Genomic DNA, 26,058 nt, shown 5'->3' with positions numbered 1-26,058 from the left:
CCAGTTTTGAGAGTGCCTTTTGGGGGGAGGGAGTGTAGGGCTGGATGGGCCCCTGAGTCAGTCTGGGGCTCTCCCCTCCACAGCCCCCACAGAGTCAGATGCCAGGCTAGGTCACTGCCAGGTGGGGGCCACTGGGGCACACTTTGTAAAGGAAAGTAGTGAGGGGGTGGGAACCCTGATGGGGCAGAAAGGCCAGCTCTCTGAAGAGGGTTCAAATGCAGGAGGACAATTGAGGAGTTGACCTAAGGCGACTTGAGGGGTTGTACTCAAGGCCAGTGCTGAAGGATTAGCCTCCACTAGAGAAGAGCCCTTCTTAGAATGGGGGAAGGAAGGATCCAGAGAGGAAGCTGCAGCATGCTGTGGGTGGGAAGGAGGGCTGACAGAGCCTGGGTACATGCAGGGCCTAAGGAAATTGCTCATGGTGTGAACTGGTGGATGAGGAGGCTCCCTAGAGGCTGGTGGTCCTGGATTTGGGCTGTGTTAGAAACAAATTTTTTGAAAATATAAAAGTCTCGTGTCTGAAACTGTAAAAAATGAAAAACTGGCGTTTTTACTTCTTGTTGTTACGTAGTGATTTGATCCCTTGGAACATCTTAAAGGCACATGACTTAATAATGAAAGAAAATGAAGTGTTAGCTATTCTTTGAGTCTTCCTACAGGACCTCACAGGTCAGTGCTGGTTGTAACCCTCTATTCTTTCTGAAGGCACCTTGTTCTGATCCTGTCAGCCTGAGAGGGGATCCACAGCATGACTCTAAGGTAGATGAAGTGCTGCTGTAAAATATAAATGCCAAGGAATCAAGTGATGTGCTTCTGTGTCTATCTGTAGGAAAAGTGGGAGTTTTATTATCACTTAGATGGGCATAGTGAGAAAATACAAGAAATGCTTTCCTTGTGGAATTGCCTGGTGAATGTTATGCTTGCAAGGCTGCTTGATGTTCCTCCACGTACATTTTGGGCAAGTGTATGTGGTGTTTGGGAGTGAGGGTAGGGCGGAGTGCCACTTGGGGACAAAAAGGCAGAAAGGTAGCTAGAGAAGCCAATGATTTTTAAATTTTCTTCTAAAGTAACAGAAAGTGGGGATTAACATCCAGGTGGTGGTATGAACATGCTGTTGATCTAGCATTGACTTGCACACTGACAAGATCGAGTTTGCTGACAGGGATTATCTGGGTGCAAGCAAGGAGGGAGGGCAGCTTAATGTGGAGAATAATGGAATTCATAATAGGTTTAAAACCTTGACTTTAGAATGGATATTTTTCAGTTCCTATAAGATGTATCTGAGATTAATTTTTTCCTCCTTTGTTTGAGTGCTGCTCTTTGATAGAGGCTGATCTAGGCATTGCGTGCGGTTCAGTTTTGAATAAAGACATTTTTCCTTGGATTTCACAAATATCGTTTGCTCACAAATTAGTTTTTGTTGCTTTTATGTTGCATAAAAACATTCTCTCCTTGCCTTTAAGTATTAAACACCATTCTTTTGACCCATCCTTATGAAAAACTCAGGAATAAGGGTGACCTTGTGTGTGTTGTGTGTGTGTGTATGTGTGTGTGATTATACATACATACGTACATCCATGTGTAAAATCACGTGTACAATCATTTTAAAATTTTGATGGAATAATAAACTTACAACTTTTATAATGGAGGATTGTGAGATATGGTTCTCCATTATGTGCTTTTTATTTCTTGGTGTACATTTGCAATGTTTAGGGGATAACAAAGGAAATCTGAAAGCTGCTTCTTAATATCAGATGGCTTCTTGAATCTTTACCTAGGTTAAATGGCATTTTTTGGCATATGCCAAAAAGAAAGAGGTTTAATAAACCATGATATTGTTTTATTAAGATAAGTACAGTTTTTGTCATTTCAGAGTGTATATGTATATTGTCATGTTGCACACCTTTAAAAAAAATCACATTGTACAACCTAAAAATAAAAAGATAAACACCAGATCTTTTGATCTGCTCTAAATTTAGAACTGACATGAAAAGCCATGGAGAATAGGGCTTAATCAGGCCCCGGAATGCAGTGTCTTTGGGAACACAGTGTAAGCCCTGAGGTTTTACCAAGGTCAAGTTTGTAGTCTTTTCACAAGCTTTTTGGTTTTGCCTTTAGCTCCTTCCAGACCAGCTTGTCTTACTTCTGGAGCATCTCTTGGAGCAGAAGACTTTGAACCCCCGGACTCTTCAAAGCCTTGAAAGGGCATACCGCCTTACCCAGCAGGATGCAGAGGTAACCAGGAGCGCTCTTGGAGCTTAGACGCTGGGCCCTCGCTGTTGGGGAAGAGAGGTGGTCCCATCGCCCCCATGCTGCTAAAGCTTCTGTTTCCATCAGCAGCATCCTTGCTGTGTGGTTATGATGAAGAGCAGGTACTTGGAGCCGAGCGTAAGCTGTTCCCCCGGTTGTGTTTGCTCCAGCAGGGGGCCTCTGCTCCTCATTTCACCAGAGTATCTTGCCGTCCTAAGTTTTCCCTTTTTACTTCTCAAATCATGAGGATAGAATAAGTCTCCTAAAGGAATGAGCAGACAGGGTGCGGTGTTTCTGAATTATAACTCAGGTGGTCATTTTGTGCACGATGTGCACCATCCCTCAGCACGTTTAAGGAAACTTGGCTCAGATGTGCCACAGCTTCTCGGTCGTGTTCAGTTAGGACAGGAAAGGAGCCATGTGTGAAGGAAATGAAAACTAAATCTAACAGCCGTGGTTTGAAAAGCAAAATCGGATGCTTGTGGAAAGCAATATGATGCGGTTCATAATATCTTCTAGTTTATTGTGAAGAATGCAGTGTGAATCCTAAGGTGAATTCCAGGAGTTTTTATATATAAAATAGTAAATAGTTATTGTAGTAAGTCATCTGAAGAAAAAAACAAGCACCCAATCAAAAAGAGAAAAGCTCTTTTATGTAAAACCCTTAAAATGCAAGTAAGTCTGGTTTGTGTCTGGTTGAAATAACTGAACATTTAAAAACCATCCAGTCCAGCATGGCAGCCTTTAGGCACGTGTGGCTCTTGAGTAATGGATACATGGCTGTCGTGAACTGAGATGTGCTGAGAGCGTGAGATGCACCCTGGATATTGAAGACGTAGTGTGTAAAAAAGCAAATTATCTCATTAATAATTTCTTCTTGTTTTATACAATGTCAAAATGATATTTTGGTTAGTTGGGTTAAATAAAATATTATTAAAACTAATTACAGTCATTAAAATGGAGTAAATTGAGAAAAGCCCCCTTGTTATTAGATTAAAAGGTAAGATGGACATTGTTATGCATTTTAAAGCCCCATAAATTCAGGAATTAATGGAAAACTCCAGAGAAGACCCATGTGGCTTTTTACCCACCTGAGCACAGATCAAACGTGCAACGGTTGCTGTTTATTTCAACTCTTATATTTTTGTTTATGGGAGTTTCCAAATGCCAGCGTGTTATTTTTAATTAGTATTTAAAAGACGTTTTTATTTATAGGCATGAGGTTATGTTTTAATCAGAGCTGAATGCTGCTGAAATGCCAGGCCCCTGTGACCAGCAGCGGCCAAGGCAAGGGCAGGCGGATCACAGCAGGCACCGGGCACCTGTCACTCTCTGCCCGGAAGCCAGGAGGTGGGAGACCCTGTTTTCCCCCTTCCTTTTGGCATAAAACACATCGTGTTCTTCACTTACAGCTCAACGAAGTTGTTACCTGTAACCTCTTAAACCTATGAGAAGTAGGGCAGGTTTAATTTGGTTACTTACAATATCTCACAAAACTTATAAACCAGGATACCTGAAGCCAGGGCAGGCTCTCCAGCTTGGGTCTCTGTTGGCGAGAGCCTGGGGCCTGAGGCCTGCTTTAGTCCGTTTGTATAACTAGTGCAGTCCCTGTTGCTCTTTGCAGATACTTAGCTCTGCCAGGCACTAGGGTGACAGCAGTGGTCATGAGCAGCGAGGGTCACCGTTATGAAGTTTATAGTCTTCTGGAAAGACAGCTCATAAGTAAATGAATAAGACCATTTCAGGTAAGAACTATGCAAGAGATACACAGGATGAAGCCGGGCTAGGTGTCTCTAGATAGACTACTCCAGAAAGGCCACGCAGAGAAAGTGACATTTGAGCCAGGACCTAAAGACAAGAAGGAACTGGCCATATCAAGCCCAAGGGCCAGGGGTGATTTCCATACAGGGGTGACCACAAGTACAAAGGTGTGAACTCGGCATGTGCTAGGATAGGGGTCAGCAAACTTTTTCTGTAAAGGAGATATTTAATATTTCAGGCCATAGGCTTTCTTTTGCAGCTGTTCAACTTTGCTGTTGTAGTCCAAAAGCTGCCGTAGATGGCATGTAGACAAACATGTGCCCTGCACGGGTAAAACTTTTTGTGGGCCCTGAAGCTTGAATTTCATATAATTATCACATGTCCCAAGATACTCTTTTTGTTGTTGTTCTTTTTAAAAACCATTTAAAAGCATACACACTGCTCCTAGCTGCAGGCTGATCTGGCCTGCCTTATCCGGGGTTTGTTGACCCCTGTGCTGAGGCCTGCAGGGCTGAGGTCAGGGGTGGGCAGGGGCCAGATCAAGGAGGGCCTTGGGGCCGTGGTGCACGGTTGGGATTTTTTTCTAACAATGTGCCCTCGCCTCGCCCCCTCCCCAGGTTCTCTGAGGTCCTGGCATGTAGTTGGTTATGCTGACAGCTTGTCTCACTGTGAAGTTTCCTTGAAATGTCACTCAGAACCAGAAAAGCAACAGGATTTTGGCCAACCAGGGTGTTTTCTAGAAACTTCATTAGTTAAGTGTGATTTCTTGTGACATTGATTAGCAGGAATTTAGTTGAATAACCATCTGCCTTTATTTTAAATGACAGAACATTTCATGGGAGAAAGAATTGTTATTTGGTTGGAAGGGCTTGAGGATTCTGACTTTATTCTCAGTGTTTCTCCTTGACCTAGATCAATAAGGATAGTCCTCTTTGGTTGTTATCGGGGCTTTTAAACATGTAGTAAATAGCAGTTGGTGGAAAGCTGGCGGAACTTGAGTGTGGCAGGCTGTGTGTGGAGCACGCCTGTGGGAAAGGGTTCTGGATGGGCTTCCCCGGGAGCAGTGTAGGCTAAAGCCCCGTGATCCTTGTTCAGGGTGCTGTGACCTTGGGATCAAGACTTGAGCCCCAGGAACTGCCGGGCTCTATGGCCCACAGCAGGGAGTGTCATCCCCCATGTTTCCAAGGTGTCTCCCCTTATTCTTGAACAGGCCTATTTCCTGAAAGTGTATGTGTAAAGTCCTCTTGGACAGGGGAGCCCACTTCCCCAGGCTTTGCTGCTACAGTGTTTCCACAGCTTGCGGCAGTGGGGTCTTCAGCTGTTCATGCCACTGATCACTGCAGCCCTCCTTTTTTGGCAGAACAGCACGTCCTTGATGCATCCCACCAGAAGATTCTCACCTATTTAAGGCGCCTGTCTTGCCGTGAATGGGGCCCCTCTGTTCAGTAGCTGCTTCAGCTTCTTCGCTGTCACCCTCCTCGGCCCCTCCCTCCTTCCTTCCCTGTGTGTGGACAGCCTAGTGCAGGCCCACGAGGAAGTCTGTGTCTCATTGTTCTCTCCAGGTAGCTCAGTGTCGGTGCCTGTTGTGCAGCTTCTGTGTGTCAGCTGTGGTAGAGCGTCTGCTCTGTGTGTCAGGGTTTCCGAGCATGGTGCCGTCTGCTCACCAGGGTGTTGTGTGTCAGATTGGTGGGTGTCGGCCTTCTGACTTCCCTGTGCCCGTGTCACCTGTGGCGTGAATACACGGGTCTGCTCCCAGTCTTACAAGAAGAGCGCCGGAGTACAAATGCGATTGGAAGCTGGGCAGTCATGGGTGTCCTCCTAGGCCACTTTGTGCCTTGCCTGCCCGCTCTCGTTGCCACCATCTGAAACGGGCACTGGTGGTGGGGGAATGTTTGCCTTCCTTAGCCTGGAAAGTATCGTTGAGTACAAGGGTCACCCATCTTTTACATCCTTAGCTACCGAAACTACTAACCTTATTGTGGGGCTGCTTTAACCAAGATGGAAAATGAGCTGAGGGAAAATTTAGTTCACAGAAATATGATGTCTACACTTTTTGACCATATTGGCCCAAATAAAGAGCTATGGAAGTTTACAAATACAAGTTTTAACTGATTCTTGAAACAAAAGATCTTTTCTAAGTTCCTTTCTAAGTGAAGACTTTCCTGCCCTCTTCAGCAGGTCCTTCAAAAGTGTAAAAATAGCTGCTGTGGTAGTGAGGTGAGGGTCCACGCAAGGTGGCTCTGGGACCTTTCTCCCCAAGAGCCCCACAACTGACCTGGAAGTTAACTTCTTTCTAAACAAGTGTTTTGGTTTTTTAAAAAAATTTTTTTAATGTTTGTTTATTTTTGAGAGAGACAGAGACAGAATGTAAGTGGGTTAGGGGCAGAGACAGAGGGAGGCACAGAATCTGAAGCAGGCTCCAGGCTCTGAGCTGTCAGCACAGAGCCTGACGTGGGGCTCGAACCCACGAGCTGTGAGGTCATGACCTGAACCAAAGTTGGACACCCAACCGACTGAGCCACCCAGGTGCCACAAAGTTAACTTCTTCCTACAGACTACAGCCAAGCACTTCAAAATTAGGGGCACACCTCCAATGAACTTTCAGGAAATTCAGAATCAGCAACTCAGTGTCTTATCTGTCTTAGGTAAGAGTGGGGGACGTTAGAAAGGTCCCCAAGGTGTCATGCCCTGCCCTGGTGCTTCAGTTGGTAGATTGAGCCAGAAAATTAATTCTTGGGAGAGGCCATGACCAGCATCAGCTCCCCCCCATCATTGCGTTTGGGGAAGTACTGAAGGCTGAAAGGAGAGGTCTCCTGGGTTAGGTTGGAATGGGACAGCTGGGCACTAGCCCTCAGTCTCCCTGGATGTGCTCCCATGACTGGCCACACGAAGGGAAGGATGGCGCCTGTTCCTGACCTCAGGAGCCACTCTCCATGCCATGATCTCCTCTTAACACCCCCGCAGAGCATCTGGTACTGGCCAAGACACTGACTTAGGAACGAGCTACACTCAAGTGCCAGGCCCCCAAGAGGCTACTGACCACAGCCAAGTCGTCCCCCTGCTGGGTTCTGTCTTCGTGTCCGCACAGTTGTTGCCAGGACCAGACATCAGGTGTTCCAGCTTGAATGACCACAGCCAACTGGCAAAAAGAGTTTCACAAAACCAGTTTTACTCTTACATTGTCTATTATAATTTCCTATTTTGTTCTCTTTTAAAACGTGCATTGTGATGCCGTAAACTTAGTTTATGACCCACCAAATGGGTGCCAGCCACAGTTTGAAAAATGCCGGATGAGGTGATGTCGGGGTCCTCACCAGCTCCCCTGCTTCCGCCCTGCGGACTGTGGACGACGATCCTGTGCCTCCACCTTCTCAGGATTAAAGTAGAGCCATGACCCCTTCTTCATGGGACCGTCAGCAACATGCTGTGAGAAAACGTCTGTGAGCATCCATGGCTTTAACGTAATGTGTGTTCATGTAAGACTCACAGTCTCTCATTTGTTGTGAAGTGGTCAAGTTATGCTATTTAGCTTGGACAACCTTTGTATTCTCTCCTTCCTTTAATCTGTCAGGGAGAAAGAGAGAAAAGAAGCATAGGCTACCTAACTGCTGGGAGCCCCTAAGCATCTGGTCACAGAATTCTTGATCTGGGGGTGTGGTGGGCTTGTGGGGTACGATGCCGGGGAGAACTGGCTCTGAATCACGGTTTGCCAACCTTTTGGACTGGTGGGGTGGCCGGGGCATTGCAGGAACTTTAGCATCCTTGGCCTTCACATGCTACCAGGTGTGCTGCCCACCCACCCCTGATCTGGCAGTCAGAAATGTCTCCAGACATACCCAAGTGTCTCCTGGGGGGCAGAGTCACCCCATTTAAGAACCCCATCTCTATAGCCCCAACTGATTCACAAAAGGCAATTTTTTCCTCTCATCTAATAAAGCGTCTGATGAGTGGTTACAACACAACATGGAGGAGCTAGAAAGATCGTTAACAACGTGTAAGGGCCATCCTGAGTCATCGTACTCATGAGGCTCCAAACAGTGTAACCTTGGGAGAGGTGAAAACAAAATCTCTTACAGGGAAGAAAAAGAAGGAACTTATGACTAAAGTAGTAGTAGCAAATAAAGCCGAGGAAACAGATTAGCAAAGAAGGGCAAACCTGTTTTACCACTAGTGTGCAGAAAAAGCCCTGCCAGCATCCGTGGGCTCTGCTCTGAAAAGGACACGTTCAAGGTTGATTGCAAATGGAAAAACATCCAACCTTGCAGGCCTTTCCCACACCGCTGCCTTTCCTCTCTTTCCCGATGAAGAGCCCTTGAACCCTCTCCCATGGTGGGCTTTGCCTATGCAGGGAGGGCACGTATTTGCATACATCGTTACTAAGAGAATTTTTCATTTGCTTGAACAGAAAACACGACAGGCTCTCTTTGAAGTCCAGAGGTAGACAGGATAATTCCAGGGATGCAAGGGTCTGACAGCTCTGGTGCCCATTTCTGATTTCGTTTAGGCCCAAAACATAGTTTCTATGAATTGAGAGAATTTCATGGTTCGGAGACCTTGACATGTTATAAAAGGGCAGAGAATAAAACTTTAGTGTAAGGTGTTATATCTCTGAATTCTGAAATTGATCCATAGTTGTGACTCTGCCCATTCCTTTTAATGCTAATATTCCTTCCATTCAAGGTTACCATCTTCTTCTGCAGGGTGTTCCGGTCTGTTTCCTGTCATGCAGAGCTCCCAGCTCTGTATTAAATGCTTGCTTTCCCACAGTATTCCAGCTACAAAATAAATAAAGCACTCCTATTTTGTTTTCCACACAGAACAGTTTAGAGGAGAGATTAGATGTGATCACTTAGGTCTTGTTGCCGCCTCAGGCTGCTCTGTCGGTTGCATTTGTTAAAATGCAGTCCACTGAACTCCATGCCTCCTTCTGCTCTGGCTCCACACACAATCTAAGCAGCACGAAGGCAGATGCTGTGGCCTTGCTGACATCTGGCCCCGTAGTCCTGGTGCCATGTGAGAGCTGCATGGTGCAGGGACACTGGGCAGGACCAGTGCCGGGGCTCAGCATGCCCCAGACACGCCTGCAGTGACACCCTTCCTTCCCTCCCTCCCTCCCTCCCTCCCTCCCTCCCTCCCAGAGGCTGCTCTGCTGTACACGTACCCCATGACGTCTCCAGGTCCTCAACCAGCATTGTCAAGAGGCACCATCCTGGCCCAGAGCCCCACGAGGCAGTTTTGGGATTAAACATGAAAGAAGAGACCATTATGGAGAGTGAGAATGGTGTGGTAATAATTAGTGAGATGGTTTACCAGGGTAAGATATGGGGCGGGAGCTTCCAGAAAGGCAGGTTGGCATCTGCCATATCCAGCATTGGGCTTTTTGTCACAGTTTTTTTGCAGGGACAAGGGGTCTGGCTTGGTGGCCCCTTGATGTGGTTAAGCTCAGGTTGCAAATCAAGAGGTCAACTGCTAATGCACCCAAACTTTAGGATGTGAGCTATAAATAGTGTGAAATAATACCCACTTTTTAAAAAGCCAAGACCGTGTTTGTGGGGGGCACTCAGCTGCCCCTTTGACACAGCATCATATTTCCTTTTCTAGTTTTCAGAGTTGGGTGGGGCACAAGTTGAAAAAAGAGATCAGGGTAATTTTCTTTAGTTGCTTTAGATATATTCCTGTCTTTAAACTTTGTGCCTTTTATGATGTGGGAAAGAACAGAGCTCTTATATAATTCTTTAGTTATATTTTTTTCTTTGTTGTATTTGGTTTATGAAACAATGTTTTAGAATATTTCCTTCCAAGTCAGGAAGATCTCTCTAGGTCTTTCTTTCTTGGAGTTTTCTTGATTATTCAGTTCAGTGCCGCTAGAATTTTCCTGGGGAAATCTTGCAATGACTAGTTTCCCCTGCTATAGTGTGATAAAGGAACTTTTCAAAAAGTGATCTAAAGTGACAGAGTTGAAAGACTTTTATTTTTTAGATGAATATTCCTTTTTGTTTCTGAAGGCAGGGATTGTGTTTTATTTACCTTGAATTGTTACAGTATGTTGGGGCTGCTGAAATATGTATTAAATGATGAAGATAAAGGAAAAAGTGAGCCACTTAATGGCATAGTCTCAGTTTTTCTTCTAAGGACCATTTAAATAAACACTTAACATCAGTTCATACTATTTATAATTTATCTGTAAATACAACAAAAAGGAAAGGAACATTTAATAGAGGGGTGGTTAGCCATAGGCTCAGCCAGACTTGATTAGAAAAGTTCCTGGTCTCTTCCTGTTCTTTGTTTTTGGCCATTTGGTGCTCAGCAGCAGGTCTTGTGGTATGGAAACTTTAAGGGGCATCATCTAATCTTGCTATATACCTCTCCACCCCCAATCTGTACAGATTTTCTCAGCAAGATGCAGAGATGAACACATTTTCTGGGGTTACAGATAACATTGCCCTAATGCTCTTTTGGTAGAGCCCAACACCCAGCTACAGCTCTTGTCGATTTTGTCTTTAAAGGGCTCATGAGTGAAATCACTGGGGGGTTTTGTTCGTTCTTCTGGGCTCTTTATACCTCCAGTAGTTTACATATTTTTGTATTTCTGTGCTGAAATACACACCAAAAAAGCACTGTATTGTCTGTGAACACTGCCCTTTTTTTCCCCCACAACTATAAAATGAGCCATGTTCACACATAAAGTGTCCCATAAGTGCCCTAAAATAGAGGACTCACTTTTGCCACTTTCCAGATCGCTTTTCTTCCCTCCAGTGCCTTGCCTGGACACTTTCCTTGCTCTCTAGTTCCATGGAACATCAGGAGTTGAGGTTGGGTTAGTAGCCTTTGAGCTGTCAGTACCTATGCACCACACACAGAACACAGCCTCTCCTGGGGGTGTGTGTGCAGGGAGCCTTCCCCAGGACAGCTGCTGCAGGCAGGGGGCAGTGTTCTGTGGACCCCACACAGTTTCCTGGCAGCGTGTGCCTCTCACGTGCGAATGTTTGTGCCCGTACCTGATGGCAAAGAAGATGATATTGGATTTAAATTGTTTAAAAATTTAAGAGTCCTCGTTTATATGCAAATGATGGCATGTGTTTGTGTGTGTGTGTGAAATTTAAAGATCAGCTAAACCTTATGGGGTGGCATTGTAACTGGTTCTTCTAAGCTACTTTGTCTGCATGTTGCTGCACTGCAGCCTTGAACCACGTGGACCCATGTTCGGTAGACCAACCATCTCACCCCTCTGTAGGGAGAAGCAGCCCACCATGCTGAGCACAGGCGGAGCCTGCCATCCGGGAAGCAGTAGGCCAGAGCCGGCCCTGCCCCAGCCCTGCTGTCAGGACACCAGGTAGTTCCCTCAAGAAGAGACCCTGGGGGCACCTGGGTGGCTCAGTCAGTTGAGCTTCTGACTTCGGCTCAGGTCATGATCTCACAGTTGGTGGGTTCCAGCCCCACATCAGGCTCTGTGCTGACTGCTTGCTCAGAGCCTGGAGCCTTGCTTTGGATTCTGTGTCTTCTTCTCTCTCTGCCCCTCCCCCACTCACGCTTTGTCTCACTCTGTTTCTCAAAAACAAATAAATGTAAAAAAAATTTTTTTTAAAAAGAGACCCATAGTAGTGCCCTTTGCTGAAACAGCCTTCCCCAGTTGGGCTCTTGAGTTGTTTTTAATAACAGCTCTGAGAAATAATATAATTTATAATACATAAATATAAAATATTATTTATATATCATTTATGTGTATGTTTATTATTTATATGTTATATAAATAATATAGTAATTTGCTCATTAAGGTAAATAGTATATCCACAGGAGAAGCAAGAAGGGTTAGAACTTGCCCAAGAGAACTCTGAATAGGGCTGCCTCCTTTATAATCCTTGGTGTCTGCCATACATTTATCCTCCCTGTCACTCTCTGTGGATGTGTCCAGTGTGGGGGTCCCCACAGCCGTCTGAAGGATCTCTGTTTTGCAAGTTGCCTCAGCATAAGTTGTATTTGGCTGTAACCAGTTATGACCGGTTTTACATAACCAGAGCGTGACGGATGGTTGGTAGGAGCCCCGAGAAATTGCTGAGAGCCTCTGAGGCCTCCCGTGTTGCCTTTACCCTGGGCAGAGGGATCTGCCCACCTGGCTTCGTGACATCAAGTGCAGAAACTTTTCATTTCTTTTTGTTTCAAAAAATCGCGTAAAGACTTCTGCTCTTCAAGAGAAAAGGAGAAGTGCTAGGGGTCTTGATGTGAGGGCCACACGGCTGAAGGATCTTCCATGTTTCCTCGTGAGGGAGAGCGGACAAGGCGTGCCCAGCCCCAAACAGAACGCTGGTCGGAGATGCCGTCTGTCCCGGAGTCACTGCAGAGGCTTTCCTGCCGTTGCGCTGCTGGGCAGGCCTCCGTCACCAGCCGTAAAGCCACTTTAAAGCAAAGTTAAATCTAATTTCAGACACAAATGGAAAAAGCAGGTTCATTTATTGCAGTGTTAGACTTATTAACTCCCAAAAGCCATGGGCCTTGGTCTTTCTGTTTACAGATATAAAATGGAACTCTAAATGAGGTTTAATGGGCTTCCCAGATCATGTTCCCCAGACAGACTTTTTCCCCTTTAACAGTCAATTTTGAAATCAAAAGGACTGAGAAGAAAGGGGAGTACTTCCTGTCATAAATAGGATGGGTGGTATTCTTCACAGCGTTTTACAGCTTCCAACTGCGCCTTATAATTCCAAAGTCGCTGGGAAGCATTTGAGTCTTTAATAGTGATTCATTCATTCAGAACCGTTTATCAAGCGTGTACTGTGTGCCAGGCACTGAGATGAGGCCTTCAGGTCATCTTTAGATGACCTGAAGGCACCCAGGCCCCTGCTCTCACTGAGCTTGTACACTGCATACACAGGCAAACAAGGAGATGCAACCTGTTCCATGAGGCACAACACCGCGTGGCCAGTGGTGGTGGAGTGCTGATGAACTTGGGCCACAGAGGCAAGGTCAGGGATGCACATGTACAAGATCCAAAGAGCAAACAGGTGTGCTGGGAAGAGTGGGACCACAGCAGGGCCGTCTAGTGTCACAGCAGAAGTCCTTGTCCCCTCCCCTCCTGTGTGCTAGCCCCTCACAGCCTGCTTGTTAAAAAGCCATAGTCTCTTAACATACTTTGGGACTTTCTGGGACACACTGAGACTTTACATTAGCAGGGGAGCATTCCCTGCCGTTGTTTTTAAGTGATGGTGTGCAGGCTGCACTCAGCGAGCAAACCCAGCAGCGGCAGGTAGGGAAAAGGAGAAATGCAAAATAATATATCCATGTTGAATGCTGCTGTTAAGATCAGAAATGAATTTGGCTGAATGGCTAGAATTTCATGTTCATTGGGTTCTCCATTTGTGCAAACTTAATGTGTTTGTAATTTTTAAACGTTTAAAGATAAAGCAAGGGAAGCAGCTTCCTACAGGAGCCATAGGTGCCTGCTCAGGCTTGGATGTTGACGTGCATCAAACCAAACCCTGGCTCCCAAACCACAGCGACAGAAGCAACATGGTTGACTCTCTCTCTGACCTTGACTGATGTATGGTGTTGGTGACACAGTGGCTATCAGAGCCAAGTCTAAGGTATTAGCCAAGTTACTGGAACTAATCTCTTGTCTTACATATACAGCAGTCTCTGCTCATTCTGTGTGATTCCATTTATTTTTCAGGCACAGTAACTCCTCTGTGAGACTCTGTTTTTCAAACTCTGCCTGCAAGGCCCCACAGAGTTTACTGTTTAATTTAAAGGTGTTTCCTACCTGACACAGAGGTTCAGACTGCTTGAAGAACCACTTAAATTCTTTTCTCAAACTGGTCTTTAGGAGGTTCCAGAGTACACCTTTTTTTTTTTTGAGAGAGGGAGAGAGAACATGCACGTGCAAGAGGCGCAGAGAGGGCAGAGAGCGAGAATCCCAAGCAGGCTCCTACTGTCAGCACAGAGCCCGACACAGGGCTCAATCCCAAGAACCGTGAGATCATGAGCTGAGCTGAAATCAAGTCAGACCCTCAACTGAGTCACCCAGGTGCCCCAGAGTACACTTTTAATAAAAGTTAGAAAAACTACATTTAAGAAAAGTTTAAAAATCACTTCAGAAAATTAGTCTGTTAGATAGTAAGCAGGCTGTCAGGGAGCATTCCCATAGAAGAATTTTTTGTTCTTTGAAATTAGCTTCATGGAAAACACTCAAATTGAAGTAAGTAAAGAAAGAAAATTAGGTAAAAGCTGTAAAAGAGCCTTGGGAATTGTGAAGCGTTAGCAAGCATGGGATCTGGGGTGTGTGGTGATTCAGAGGGGAGCCCCGGCAGTGTGGGGAGACGAGCGAGCTGGTTGAGGGGTCACTCTTCCTAAAGACCTCATTTCCTCAGTGTCCTGTCACTCACCCATGCGTGATGCCTAACCATCCGCGTTTGTGCTGGGCCCACCGGCTCAAGAGACGCTCTATTTCAGAAGGAGTTTAACTCAGGCAAAATGGGACTCAGAAGCCCCACATTCAGGAACATCCTAGATTTCCGGGCAGGACCGGGCTGAAGCAGGCCTGAGCCAGCTCACGGGGACCTCCCAGCTCTGTGTTCTGTGACATGGTGCAGGTAGATTTGGAGGTTGAACATTTTACCAGCACACTTAGACCTTTCCTCACTCCAGGGGCTGGGGTTTGGGCTTCCTTCCATCCTAGAGCAGGTGACCAGTCTGTAGCATGTAGCCATGCCAACTCAGCCCACCCTGTTTTTGTAAATAAAGCTTTATCTGAAGATAGCAGATCTCACACCATGTATTTACATACTGTCCAGGCTGCTTTGGCAGTACAATGGCAGATGGGCTTTGAAAAGCCAAGAAACACTCACCCTCTGGCCCTTGACAGGAAAAATTTGCCAACTCTTGTTCAGAGTTCGATACAAAACTGGTTCTGGATGCATGAAAATTGTCAGGTTGAAAAGAGATTGGGGTTTTGGGGGGTGGGCTTCTTCTCCAGCAATCTCTCTTTGCTGTTTCCAGGAGAGAATAATTACATGAGAGGGAGCACTAGCACATCCTAACAAAGGTCATGGTCATATTACAGGGAGGTCCCACTGGGTCATGGGACTTGTCCCCTTGAGTCTGAGACATGGATTGGGAATACAAATGACCCTGTGAGGCAGGTGCCAATTTTTGGGCACTGCTGGAAATCAGGGGAGCAGGGCAGAAGCAGTTCAGCTTGGCCAAGCCCTTTGGGTAATAATAACTTTCTTGAAATGGCAGAAATGCCAGGGGGCTGGGGCACAGCTAAGGGTTTTGTTTTCACAGGTGGTTTGGGAAACTCCCAGGTGCCTGGTCCTTGGGTGTACTTCCGGCAGGACTGAAGAGCCAGCTTCCCTGGGCCTCTCGGCCGCTCCCTGGTGGTGCCCCAGCTGCTTCTCCCAGGGGGAATCTCAGACTCCTGAATCCCCTCCCCAGCCCACCCGAGAGAGCCCAGCCCTCTCACACACCTGCCTTCCCTCACACACCATCCAGGCTGCCCTCTCTATCTTCAGCACAGGCGCCTTGCTCTGTCATTTCACCAGTTAACAAACACTTCCTTGGAGATGATACTCCCAAGATTTCATAATTTCAATAAGTAACAGAACTTCTGAAGTAGTAAAAGCCAGAAACTGGCACTCCAGCTAAAGTGACAGTATATGGGACTCTTCGCTACTCACAGTGGGTGACCTCATTTTCACAATAGCCCAGAGGAGACGCACACTTACAACCCACCCACCCCCACCCCCCACCCCCCACCCCCCACCCCGGGAGCAGGGCCAAGCTGACGGAGCTGCTGAGTGGCTTACCTGGGTCTCCAGCCTGGGGCCTTAGGCTCTGTGACTCAGGGCCCAGTGGGTCATGAAATCAATTGAGTACCAACTAGCATAAAGAAGAACAAAATACCTGAGTAGGGGAAAGGATTAAGCAAAGAACCATGTTTCTGTCTATGTGCATGTATATCCACATGTATACACATCACATGCAGGGGACTGTTTGGACACCTAGGCCACATGTCTACCACGTCCCCCAAGGCTCAGGCCTGTTGTCACAGACACAGCCCATCCTCTTGGAGAAGTCCCTGCTGAGGTTCAGGGATCCACCATCCTGGAGCAGTTATGTGGATTATTGGAGGGTTTTCATTCTCTGTCACCAAAAGTGGGTCTGATGAATCTGCTTCTGCACACCTACCCTTCATTGTCCGCCCCCCCAACTCCCGATTCTAAGACCTGCCCATCTGGACCCAACCCCAAAGGACCAGTCACGTTGTTTGGCACTCTGGGGAGAACAATGATGTCTGTGCACTCATTGTTCGTGGGGGCTTTGGAAACCTGGAAACTTCTGGAATCCATTTCCATTGGTGCAGATTAGCATGTGTTTTAAAACCCACCTGTGCACTGAAACATCCACATCATTTTTCTGTTCAGAGTGTCCTTTGAGCAGAACTCTAGAAAGCAGATTTTCAGACTAATTTTTATCGGACCAAAGTATTTGTGGGCACACAACCGTATATGCAGGTCTGTCTACCACAACTTCATTGCGACATTTCAGGAAGAACCAGGAACCTAAGTTCTCTTTTTCCATATCCTTCATCAGTCCCGTGCCACATGCTCTGCTAAGTGCTCCGTGTGTGTGCTGGGAACCCCCTGCGTGGCCATTGTGGGGTGTGCCTGCTTGTCCCGGCACTGCTAGGGGAGGTGGGCCAGGACCCATCCTGAAAACGCAACGGTGGGGAGATGGACACGTCCTTGGAAACAAGGCCTCCGGTACCCTCCCACACACACTCGGTCCCAGGCAGCCAGAGAGAGGGCACGGGCACTCAAGGTCCCTGGGACTCCCCTCTTTGCTGCCGTGGGCAGCTCTGTCCCTTTTCTCATTCTCTTCAGGTTCTTGGCCTTTCCTTCCCTCCCCACGTGGTCCTCACCCCCTACTTCTCCATCCAGCCTGATCACATTGATGGTGTTCGGGGCTAACCTGTTGGCTGACTCCGGGTTTTCGGGTGATTCCTATGGGGCAGGACTGGGAGTGATGTGAATTTGAGTCTAGTTCAAAAGGTCATTAAAAGTTTTCATCTCTATCAGCATAACTGCGGTGTAATAAAACGTGACTCTTTGAAGTGTAATTTGGTCAGTGTTGGCGTGTGTGTGCACGTGCAACATTGGAACTAAATGAGCAGAGTCGAGAAGCCACAGGTGCTGTGGGAGGGCTGCTGGGCCCGCACTGTCATGTACATGCACGATGTTTATTTTTCATCTCATGGAGGAAGTTAAAAGTCCCAAGTGACCACTACCCCCATTAACTAATTAATTAATTAGAAATAAGAGCAAACGTACAGGATGGACAGCTCTCTCCTCAGAGACCTGTTTGAAATTCTCTGGCTCTGGCTCCACAGCATGGAGAACCTCACTTTCCCCATTTCCAGAGGGGGCAGGAACTTAGTACGAGTATGTGACAGCCTCTGTCAAGGACTGTTCAAGTTTCTCAGTGATCTGGAGAAGGACTATTCTGGCAGTGCCCACTATGGAAATAATTGCTAGGAAAAATTAAGATAGGTGTGACTTTGCTGCCAGCTTTTCAGCAAGACCCCCATTACGTGTGGTGGCAAGTGGCCATGCGAATTGGGTCCTCAAGTTTAGGGGATAAAAAGTGAGAGTTTTCTTTGTCAGCGAAATACGAAGAGAGGTAAAAACCCTGTGCGCAAGCAAGAAATGTGTCAGGCCCTTAGCCTCACACAGCATGTCTGTGATGTCTTTTAAACATCCTGTCACTGAAATACTGAGATGCACTGAGTTCTTTTGTAAAGAAAAGGCTTGTTGTTTTTTCTGCTCTTAGAGGGGAGGGGAGGGGAGCCTGGGCTGTGCTTCCTGGATGCCATGTTGGCCCTCAGGGGTCAGAAGACTAGATCTCTTACTAATCGTGACAATAAACCCTTTTTAACAGTAAGAGAAGTGGCAATACTGACTTCATGTTGGTGTGAAGGAGCCTTCACTTGGGGCTCCTGGACCTTCACCCGGTGTGGTGGGACCACCCCACCTTCCGCCAGCCTGGGGGGTCTGTCTTTACCAGGAAATAGGCCCTTGTTTAGGCCTTGTTATCTCTGTCTGTGTAGATTGGGAGAGGAGAGCACGGGAAGAGGAAATGAGAGGCTGAACCCTCCATTTCAAAATCAGGTCTAAAAAATATAGCCTCCCCAGGTGTTAGAGTGCAGAGAGGTACAGTGTGGGCACGTCACACACACCTAGGCGGTCAGGTCAGAGCACTTGGAAAGCCGACGGAGCTCTCCATCACCCCACCAAAAGCTGGTGCAAGCCTTCCAGTGTGCAGGTGTGAGAGGGGATTGCTCTTCCCCAGGGGGCATCCCACCAGGCCACACCGACTTGCCGGTCCTTCTGACCTTGGGGAGCTGGCCCCCACTTTCACCAAGCTCTCAAGATATGGCCAGCGGTATCTGAGGTGTTTAGGTTACCGTGATAGGGAGAAAACGGGGCGGGGGCCCGGGGGCGGGGGTGGCGTCTAAGTGTGCTGGTCAGGTGCTCTCCAGGGCTCAGCCTGTGGTACTCGAACCAGAGTGTAGGAGCAGGGGTCTGGTGGTTCTGGTGGCTTCTGATTAGCGTAATGGGACGAGCTGGCTTGGAGCTCTGTTCAGTTGTCTTTTTTGTGAGACCGTTTTAGGGACTGCCCTTCATGGTCTGTTCATTTCTATTGGCTGTATAGGAAAGAACATTCTGTGGAAGATGGAAAGATTGCCAAGACCAGTGCAGTCCAACCTCTTCCCATTTCTTGTGATGCTCTGAGGCTATTAGCTCATTTCCATTCGCCTCTGAAATTCCTTCGTAGATGTAAATTCATTGGCATCCTGTCCTTAGAAGTTCAAAGGGCTCGGCTGCCCACAAGCAAAAAGCAGCACCACCAGATCCCCGGAGTTAACACCCAGTCTTGGAGAGGATTGTAGCCCAGGGGAAGGATTCTTCCCAGAAGATTTGTTTCTTCATACTTACTTGTTTGTGTACAAATCTATTTATAGTAGATTAAAGGAGAGATCCGGCCAGCAGTGGGTAATGATATAATTTACAGGGGCCCCAGTCAGAATGTTGAAATTGCTTACATTATCCCATTGCCACAAATGGATTACTATGCAGGGTCTCCTTTTTTCAAAGACAACGAAAAACAGAGGGAAGGAAGGAAGTTAGGTGCTTGTAATCACTTCCATGTATGGCTGATGTTGAGCCAGGAATGGAAAAGAAAGTGGTGAACTCCTCACTGGGGATAATTGAGAGGGCTTTGAGGCATTGGCCTGCAACTAGATTCTGAAAACCAAATTCGGGTAGACTCCAGCTAAAGAATGTGCCAGAAGTGCCAAGAGCTGGCTGGGGCTCTGCCTGCATCAGCAGAGCTAGCTAGTGTTGGGACTAGACCCCCATATTGTCTGTAGGGGCTGGAGCTCCTGGCAAGTGCGTTCTGGTAAACCTTTAGTCAAGTGGATCTGGACTGAACGACGCCCACATTTAGCTTGTTCATTGGCGGCAGGCTGCACAGACCTGCGGCACAGTGCCCTGTTCTCCTTCCTGTCCCCGGGCGCCCTCCCCAAATGCTGCAGAGGTGAGCTGTGCATCTTCTCGGGAATGTGGAGAGCAGTGTCTTCCTGAATTTACCGTGTTCATTGTTAACAGTCAGCAGCATTGAACCAGATTGGTTATTGCAGGAAATTAAGCAGTTGCGGTTTTAAAGGGAACCTTCACTGGCTGCACGCTGGAGGACAGAGCAGTCACCTGGCTGGGATGTGCACTTCATTTCCCACTTATGTTTTGCATTTATCTGTTTTGTCTTGCAGAATTGCACTTAAAAACATCAAAACACCTAACTAAAACGTGTATTTTGCTCTCCTAAAATTGACAGCCTTCCAGTGAGGGACATGGTTCCTTTCTTTGCAGAAGAAATTAAAATGAGATTTGGAACGAAGTATCATTAATATTCTTGAGAGTGTAACTTTTGCTAATACAAATTCTGTCATTAAGATGGGCTAAGGAAAGCCACCAGCTTGTTGCTTACTGGATTTTCTCTCCTTCCTTAAGGTTCGCCATCGGTGGTGTGAACTCATCATAAAACATAAATACACAAAAGCGTACAAAGATGTGGAGAGATTCCTCCAGGAGGATCAGGTAAGTTTCATTTTTCAGCAGATGGGAATTCTTTTAATGCTGTCTCCTGACTGTCCAGTGCATTTACTAACACAGGGACCCAGCTCTTAACATCTTCTTCATCACAAATACTTAAGCATTTTCCAAAGATTTTTAAGAAGTAGGTAGGAGCTTACCTAACACATTTTGGAGCTGATTCCCCGTCTCCCCCCACTTTGTCCCCCTAAGGCATGCATTACACCTCTTAAAAGCTTTGGTGGTTTGACCCAGCTGTGGACCACTGTCATTACTAAATGACACACATGCAGACCTCACAGCATCCCCAAATCTCAGGTCAGGCTGTGGCTTAGCTGTCACGGTGTGTGTTCGTGTCTTTAGCGGCTCTAATTTAAAGTATGCGTGGACATGAGACTAGTCAGGGAGAGCCGGCCTGGCTAGGACAGTCTGGTCTATACCTGCACCAGCCACACCCTGCCACACCTCACTGTTCACCAGGGGAAGGCAGTCACCTTCCAAGGAGCTTGCAGGAAACATGTATGCGCATGAACGTGTTGGGGGGTGTCTGCCTTGCGTCCTCTGCACCACCCACGTCTGCCCTGCACGGCCGTGCATGGTGATGTGTGTTCTGTGGGTTCTGTCAGCTGCTGGAAGGCAGACCGCAGCTGGTTGCTGTTAGCGTGACCATTGTGAGCGAGCTTTCCGCCGGGTACTGTGGGCTGAGAGAATGGAGCCATGCTTCAGTGGGGGTGGGGCAAACAAAGGGACTTTTGATAGGGCCTGACTATGGGGGGCAGTCGGCAAGTAAGGGCTCGTTCTTCCCACAAAGAAAAGTACATGACTTTGTACTAGGAGAAATGTCACATTTGCACAGTTGGAGCAGAGGTGTTTGGAAACACAGACAACAAAGACAAAATATAAGAGCAACTTAAGGTCTGTTCTAAAAACCAGAAGTAACTCCTTTTTAGAGCCAAGACCGTTGCCAAATAAGGATGACCATAACTCAGCTTTTTAAGGAAAGGATTTTTGAGCCCCATACTACCAAATTTTTATCTTGTGCTAAAAGGATCTTTTGAGATCCGCCCTCTAATTTGCTCCAACAGAATGTAACCTGTGGTATAAGTAAGCTTGGAATCAGAGAAAAGGCAGAACCAAAGGGTTCTTTTGGTCTTCCAGAACCTAACTGGCTGTTTGTAAAACTGTAGGAAAAATGCAGATGTGCATGTCTGTGGACCATTGTCAGTTCCAAATGACTCACAGCATCCCCAAGTCTTGGGTCAGGCCGTGGCTTAACTGTCACAGTATGTGTCCCTGTCTTCAGTGGCTCTAATTTAAAGTATGTGTGGAGAACATTGTTTTGGGAACTGAAGAGGCGGTGTTTGCTGCCACGGCAGGGATGGTTGAGGGGCTCTGTCGGGCTGGGCTGACACAGCGGACATATTTCCCTGGGTGGGGTGACGTTTTCCCTGCCGTGGTGCCATGTGACGTGCTGGTCTTCATTCTCCAGCCGCACCTCAGGGCGTACTTCCCTGAGAGAGGTCCTGCAACCTGTGACACGCACACCACGCCTCGGAGGCCACTTTCAGCTACGCACGTTTCCGTGGTGGGCATTGTGGGGACCTCCCTGACTCTCCCTGGTGATCCCGACACAGTCATCCCTGGAGAAATGCTCATGCGTCATTCTGTCACCGATTAGATTGCCACCACAGTCCTGTTGATGGAATTGATTGTTAAGAATTCCAGGGGGCTTCAGTGTGAACAAGAAAGTGAAGGGATCGAAAACTGTTGGCTTCAGGACAGCCACTCGGCCGTCTTCTCTAGGGTCTTTGTAGTTTCCACGCGGGCAAGTGTGTGTTCCAGCAGCGCAGACCGTGTGCGTGTGGACGTGTCATTTCTTTCCCTTCTGTGCTCTGTGCCCCACAGGCCATGGGCATCTACCTCTACGGGGAGCTGATGGTGAGCGAGGACTCCCGGCAGCAGCAGGTCGCCCGCCGCTGTTTCGAGCTGACCAAGGAGCAGATGGACAGATCCTCAGCCCAGGTGGTGGCCGAGATGTTATTCTGAAGAGGTGATTCTCTCTCTTCCGTTTCTCCACTGTTCGGTTCTAACCAGAGATTCCTCGTAGGAGCCACGTGAGTCAATAAGGAGGCACTGAGCCACGGTCCTCCACTCCTCAGTGGCTGGTGGCCTGGGAGTGCAGGCAGAACTCACGCCAGGCTGGCCAGGTTGGCCCCAGGAGCAGAGGCTGCCCACCCGGGCGGAATCACTTCCCTGGGCACTGCTTTGGCCACTTTAGGTTTTGTTACTTGTAGGGACAAAAACACAGGAGAGCATTTGGAATAGGTTTGGACGGTGGAAGCACTGATCCAGTCTTCTGGTGAGGGCTCAAATGGGAGCACGTTGCTGGGTTACCTCGAACCCTGAGCTCCGTGCAGGCGTCTGGGTCCATCCCCAGCCCACCATCTGTATGAGAACATGAGGGGTCTGACCAACTTGAGGGCCTCCTGCCAAGGTGTGCCATGTGCTCTTCGACCCCGCTGTGCCTGGTTTATTTCTCACCTCACGTTGGAGTGGAATCTCCTCCTGGTCTACGCTGCAGTGCAAGTCCTAAGTTATTTAAGCTGCTTCCTGTTAATTGTCTTGGAATTGACCTACTAGATGTACATTCTAGGAGTGTTTAACTGTGGGTTTCTGCATTTCACAAGTCACGTAGCAGGGGTATGTGCAGCTTTGTTAAGTACAGCTGTGGGGCTGTGGGTGTATTGTCATTTGTTACCTTCTCAGTGTTTCTTCACGGTTTCACATGATGTAATGGGGCCCGTCTAATTCTGTCTTTTTTTTTAATTTCACATCAGATCTCAAGCATTTTTCATGTTCTACAGCTTATCGACAGGTAGAATTCTTAATGGTTATTAATATTTTATGTTGATATTCTTAACCCAGTGTCAGATTTTGTTTGCTTCTGATGTTTTGCTGTATATTAAGACCATTTCTAACATGTGTTAGTGTCTTAGTTATTTGAAAGAACTGTGATATGAAGGGGAGAAAAGGGATTTTTAAGTAGGATCCTCTTTTTCCATAAGAGTGCAGGAACCACATTTCCCAGGAAACAGAGTAGTGGAAATGATTACCATGGCTGTGCGTCCTGTATAGCGGGACCCAGACCCTTTCCTTGGTGGCTTCGGGTCCTTCAGGGCCGGGCCAGTTGAGAGGGACGGGTTCCCTTGTGGTGGGCCCCCTCTAGTAAGAGTATAGATCATATTTCTCTTTAGATTTTTGGTTTCATGGAGAGTTTGGGGTTCTTGAAGACTGAAACACAGTGGGGCGGGCTCTTCGGCCCACTCTCCCCTGTTCCAGCTTGTGGAGAACCACGGTGGGCACCATGGCTCTCCGTTCCTCGTCGTGAGTTTTCGGGGAGGTGGTCACGAGTCTGCTCCTTCCTGGGAACTCTTCCCGTTCCTGCCCCTTGTGGGTGAATGTGGGGGCCCCGTGCGTGCCCCGCCCCTCGGCCGTCCCTCAGCGACGACGGCACCTGCCGGCCCCGCGGATGCAGACGGCAAACCCCGCAGGGGCAGCCGCTCGTTGCCTTTTTAATTTTGTGCTCCAAGGCTGCACAGAGCCCTTTCGATTTAAGACACTGGGCCTCTGGGACGCCAGGTAAACGCGCAACAAGGCGAAGTCAAGGCCACGCGGTAGCGGGCGGAGCGGTGTCGGCGCCTGGTGCGTGAGGAAGCCAGCGCGTGCGGTGCGGGCGGTGAGCAGGCGCGGCGCTGCTCCGAGTGCTCTGGCTGCTTGGGTTCCTGGCATGCTGATTTGTGACTTCAGATTAAAATCACATTGCCAGGGATTACCACGCAACCACGACCTTGGCTGCTCCTCCGGAAGCCATAGTTCTCTCTCTCTGCAGTTCGGAGAACACGCTCATCTTGTAGCTCTTCTCCAGAAACGGAAGAAGCCGACGGCTGTGGAAGATGCTCGCCGGCCCCCCCCCCCAATGTGCCCAGCCGACGACCTCTCTGACGAGGTGCAGAGCTTAGCTGATTGGTGAACAGTGACTGGTTTCCGCTTTGTTCACAGTGGCTAAGTTCTGCACCTGAAGAGAAGGTGAGATGGGGACAGTTAAGTTGGAGCTGCTGGGGCAGAGGCCGCCGCCGGGTGGTCCGCTCAGGCGCCGGGCGCCGCTCCGGACGAGGCGACACCCGCGTGGCTCCGAGGATGCACTTTCTCCTGTCGTGAATGCACGAGTGTACCGAAAGTCTGCGGAAATATCAGTCCACTGATTAGACACCTGTCTGAACGGTCAAATGTATTGAAAGCTGCAAAAATTCTTCTTACATACAAACTAAAGCTAAATGCGCCGGCAAAAAGTCCAGACAAAACTGTCAGCAGTTGGTTGCATGTGAGTAGGGCTGTTGCTTTCAGAGGAGACCCCTGGTTGTGGTCTCCCCCTCCTCCCGAGCATGGTAACCTCTCTTTTGTGTTCGCAGCCCCGCGGGCTGGCGCAGGAGCTCCCAGCTGAGGCACTGCTTCCGGGCTGTCGATTGGACCCGCCCTCCGGTGCCTACTGAGCTGATATCAGTTCTCATTTTACACACTGGCTCAGTTCAGCAGGAACAGGAGTCGAGCCCTAGAGCAAAAAGCCTTCCTGTGTGTAAGTGCCCGGAGGCTCCGGAGCTGGGACTGCGCTCACCGAAGACCGCGCGCCTGGACCCCCGGCAGCGGCGGCGCCCGTCTGTATGTGGCCCTGGGGTGTGGATGTTGGTGGCATCGTAGTGATATGTTGACACGCAGGGGACGAGGGGACGGGCTTCCGCTCCTAAAGGCAGAACGCGGTTAGCGCTTCACGGGACCCTGGCCACGCTGCCTCCTTGTGCGCTGGGTTCAGGCTGCGGAAGCAGGTGCAAAGAATGGGGCCCGGGTTACGGTCGCTGGCTTTCACAGCCGTGTGTGAGCAGTGCGGCTGTGAACCCCACTGTGGGGTCGTGAGGTGCGGCGGGTCTCCTCCCATCCTCTCAGTCTTCTCTCCAAAGTGGAGAGCGAAGGCACGCAGCGGTACTGGTTTACAAGAATTTCTCCGTTGTTACCAGGCTGTAAATTTTATTGCTGTTTCCTTTGCAGGAAAGATCACAGCGAGATTCTTTTTCATGCATCTACTCCTAGCCCTGGTGGGACCAGGATCGCATTGACCCTGGACATCAAAGGAAGGGTATTGGGGCTGCTAAAGCCATCAGCCAGCAGCGTCCAGGCCTTGGTGCTTCTCTTTCCAGAGGCTGCTGTCCCTGGAGTTCACGGACCGCGTGGTGCCTTTGTCCCCCGCCCTGAACTTGCCACCCCAAGACACGGAATCTGAATTGGATCTCTTCTGTGAGGTCAAGGCAGTTCTTTCACACCAACGATGAAAGCTGTCTGAGAAAAAAATCAGAAAAACTGCTGAACTTGTTGCGTGGATCCTCTCAGCATATGGCTGCACTGGATGTTTTTTAAAATTCCAGGAAGTCAGAGATTCTGTATACTGGGATCAGTGAACACCATTTGGTATTCTTCTCTGGGTCATTTCAGAAAGATCCTACAGGATTGTCTTGATCGCTAGGTCTTGTTCTTTAGCTATTTCTGAAAGGGCAGGGTAAGAATCCAAGATGTGTTCATAATAAAACATGATTGCTATTTTTGTATTCCTGCGTGCTTCTGAATTTCATACTTTTTATTATTTTTTAATACTGTTTAAAAAGAAAAATGACGTTACCCCAGGGGTATTCTCTGCAACCTGATACCGTCCCTCCTGTCCACCGGTTGGTCTGTCACCCTCCCAGGTGGCCATGGGAGCGTGAAGGGTATGCTCCTGCTCTGATGGCGCACACGTGCACACACGCACACGGAAACCAAGCTTCCAGGCGCTGTTCTGGAGGGAGGGTGGTGTGAAACC

General features: G+C 48.2%; 1 protein-coding gene across 1 annotated transcript in view; it reads left to right on the top strand.

Moving 5' to 3' along the window:
• Positions 1–25,807, top strand: part of LOC121014148 (aminopeptidase O-like) — a 44,899-nt gene extending 19,092 nt beyond the window's left edge. The window contains exons 3-6 of the mRNA XM_040450178.1: positions 2,119–2,235; positions 20,073–20,159; positions 22,059–22,203; positions 25,254–25,807. Coding sequence (XP_040306112.1) covers positions 2,119–2,235; positions 20,073–20,159; positions 22,059–22,199 — 345 coding nt within the window. The 3' untranslated portion in view covers positions 22,200–22,203; positions 25,254–25,807. The remainder of the gene's footprint in view (positions 1–2,118; positions 2,236–20,072; positions 20,160–22,058; positions 22,204–25,253) is intronic.
• Positions 25,808–26,058: the final 251 nt, after the last annotated feature.

The sequence above is a fragment of the Herpailurus yagouaroundi genome, unplaced genomic scaffold (genome assembly GCF_014898765.1).
Source record: "Herpailurus yagouaroundi ecotype Mexico unplaced genomic scaffold, PumYag 201, whole genome shotgun sequence".
Classification (NCBI taxonomy): Eukaryota; Metazoa; Chordata; class Mammalia; order Carnivora; family Felidae; genus Herpailurus; species Herpailurus yagouaroundi.
This window is presented reverse-complemented; position numbering and strand designations above follow the sequence as displayed.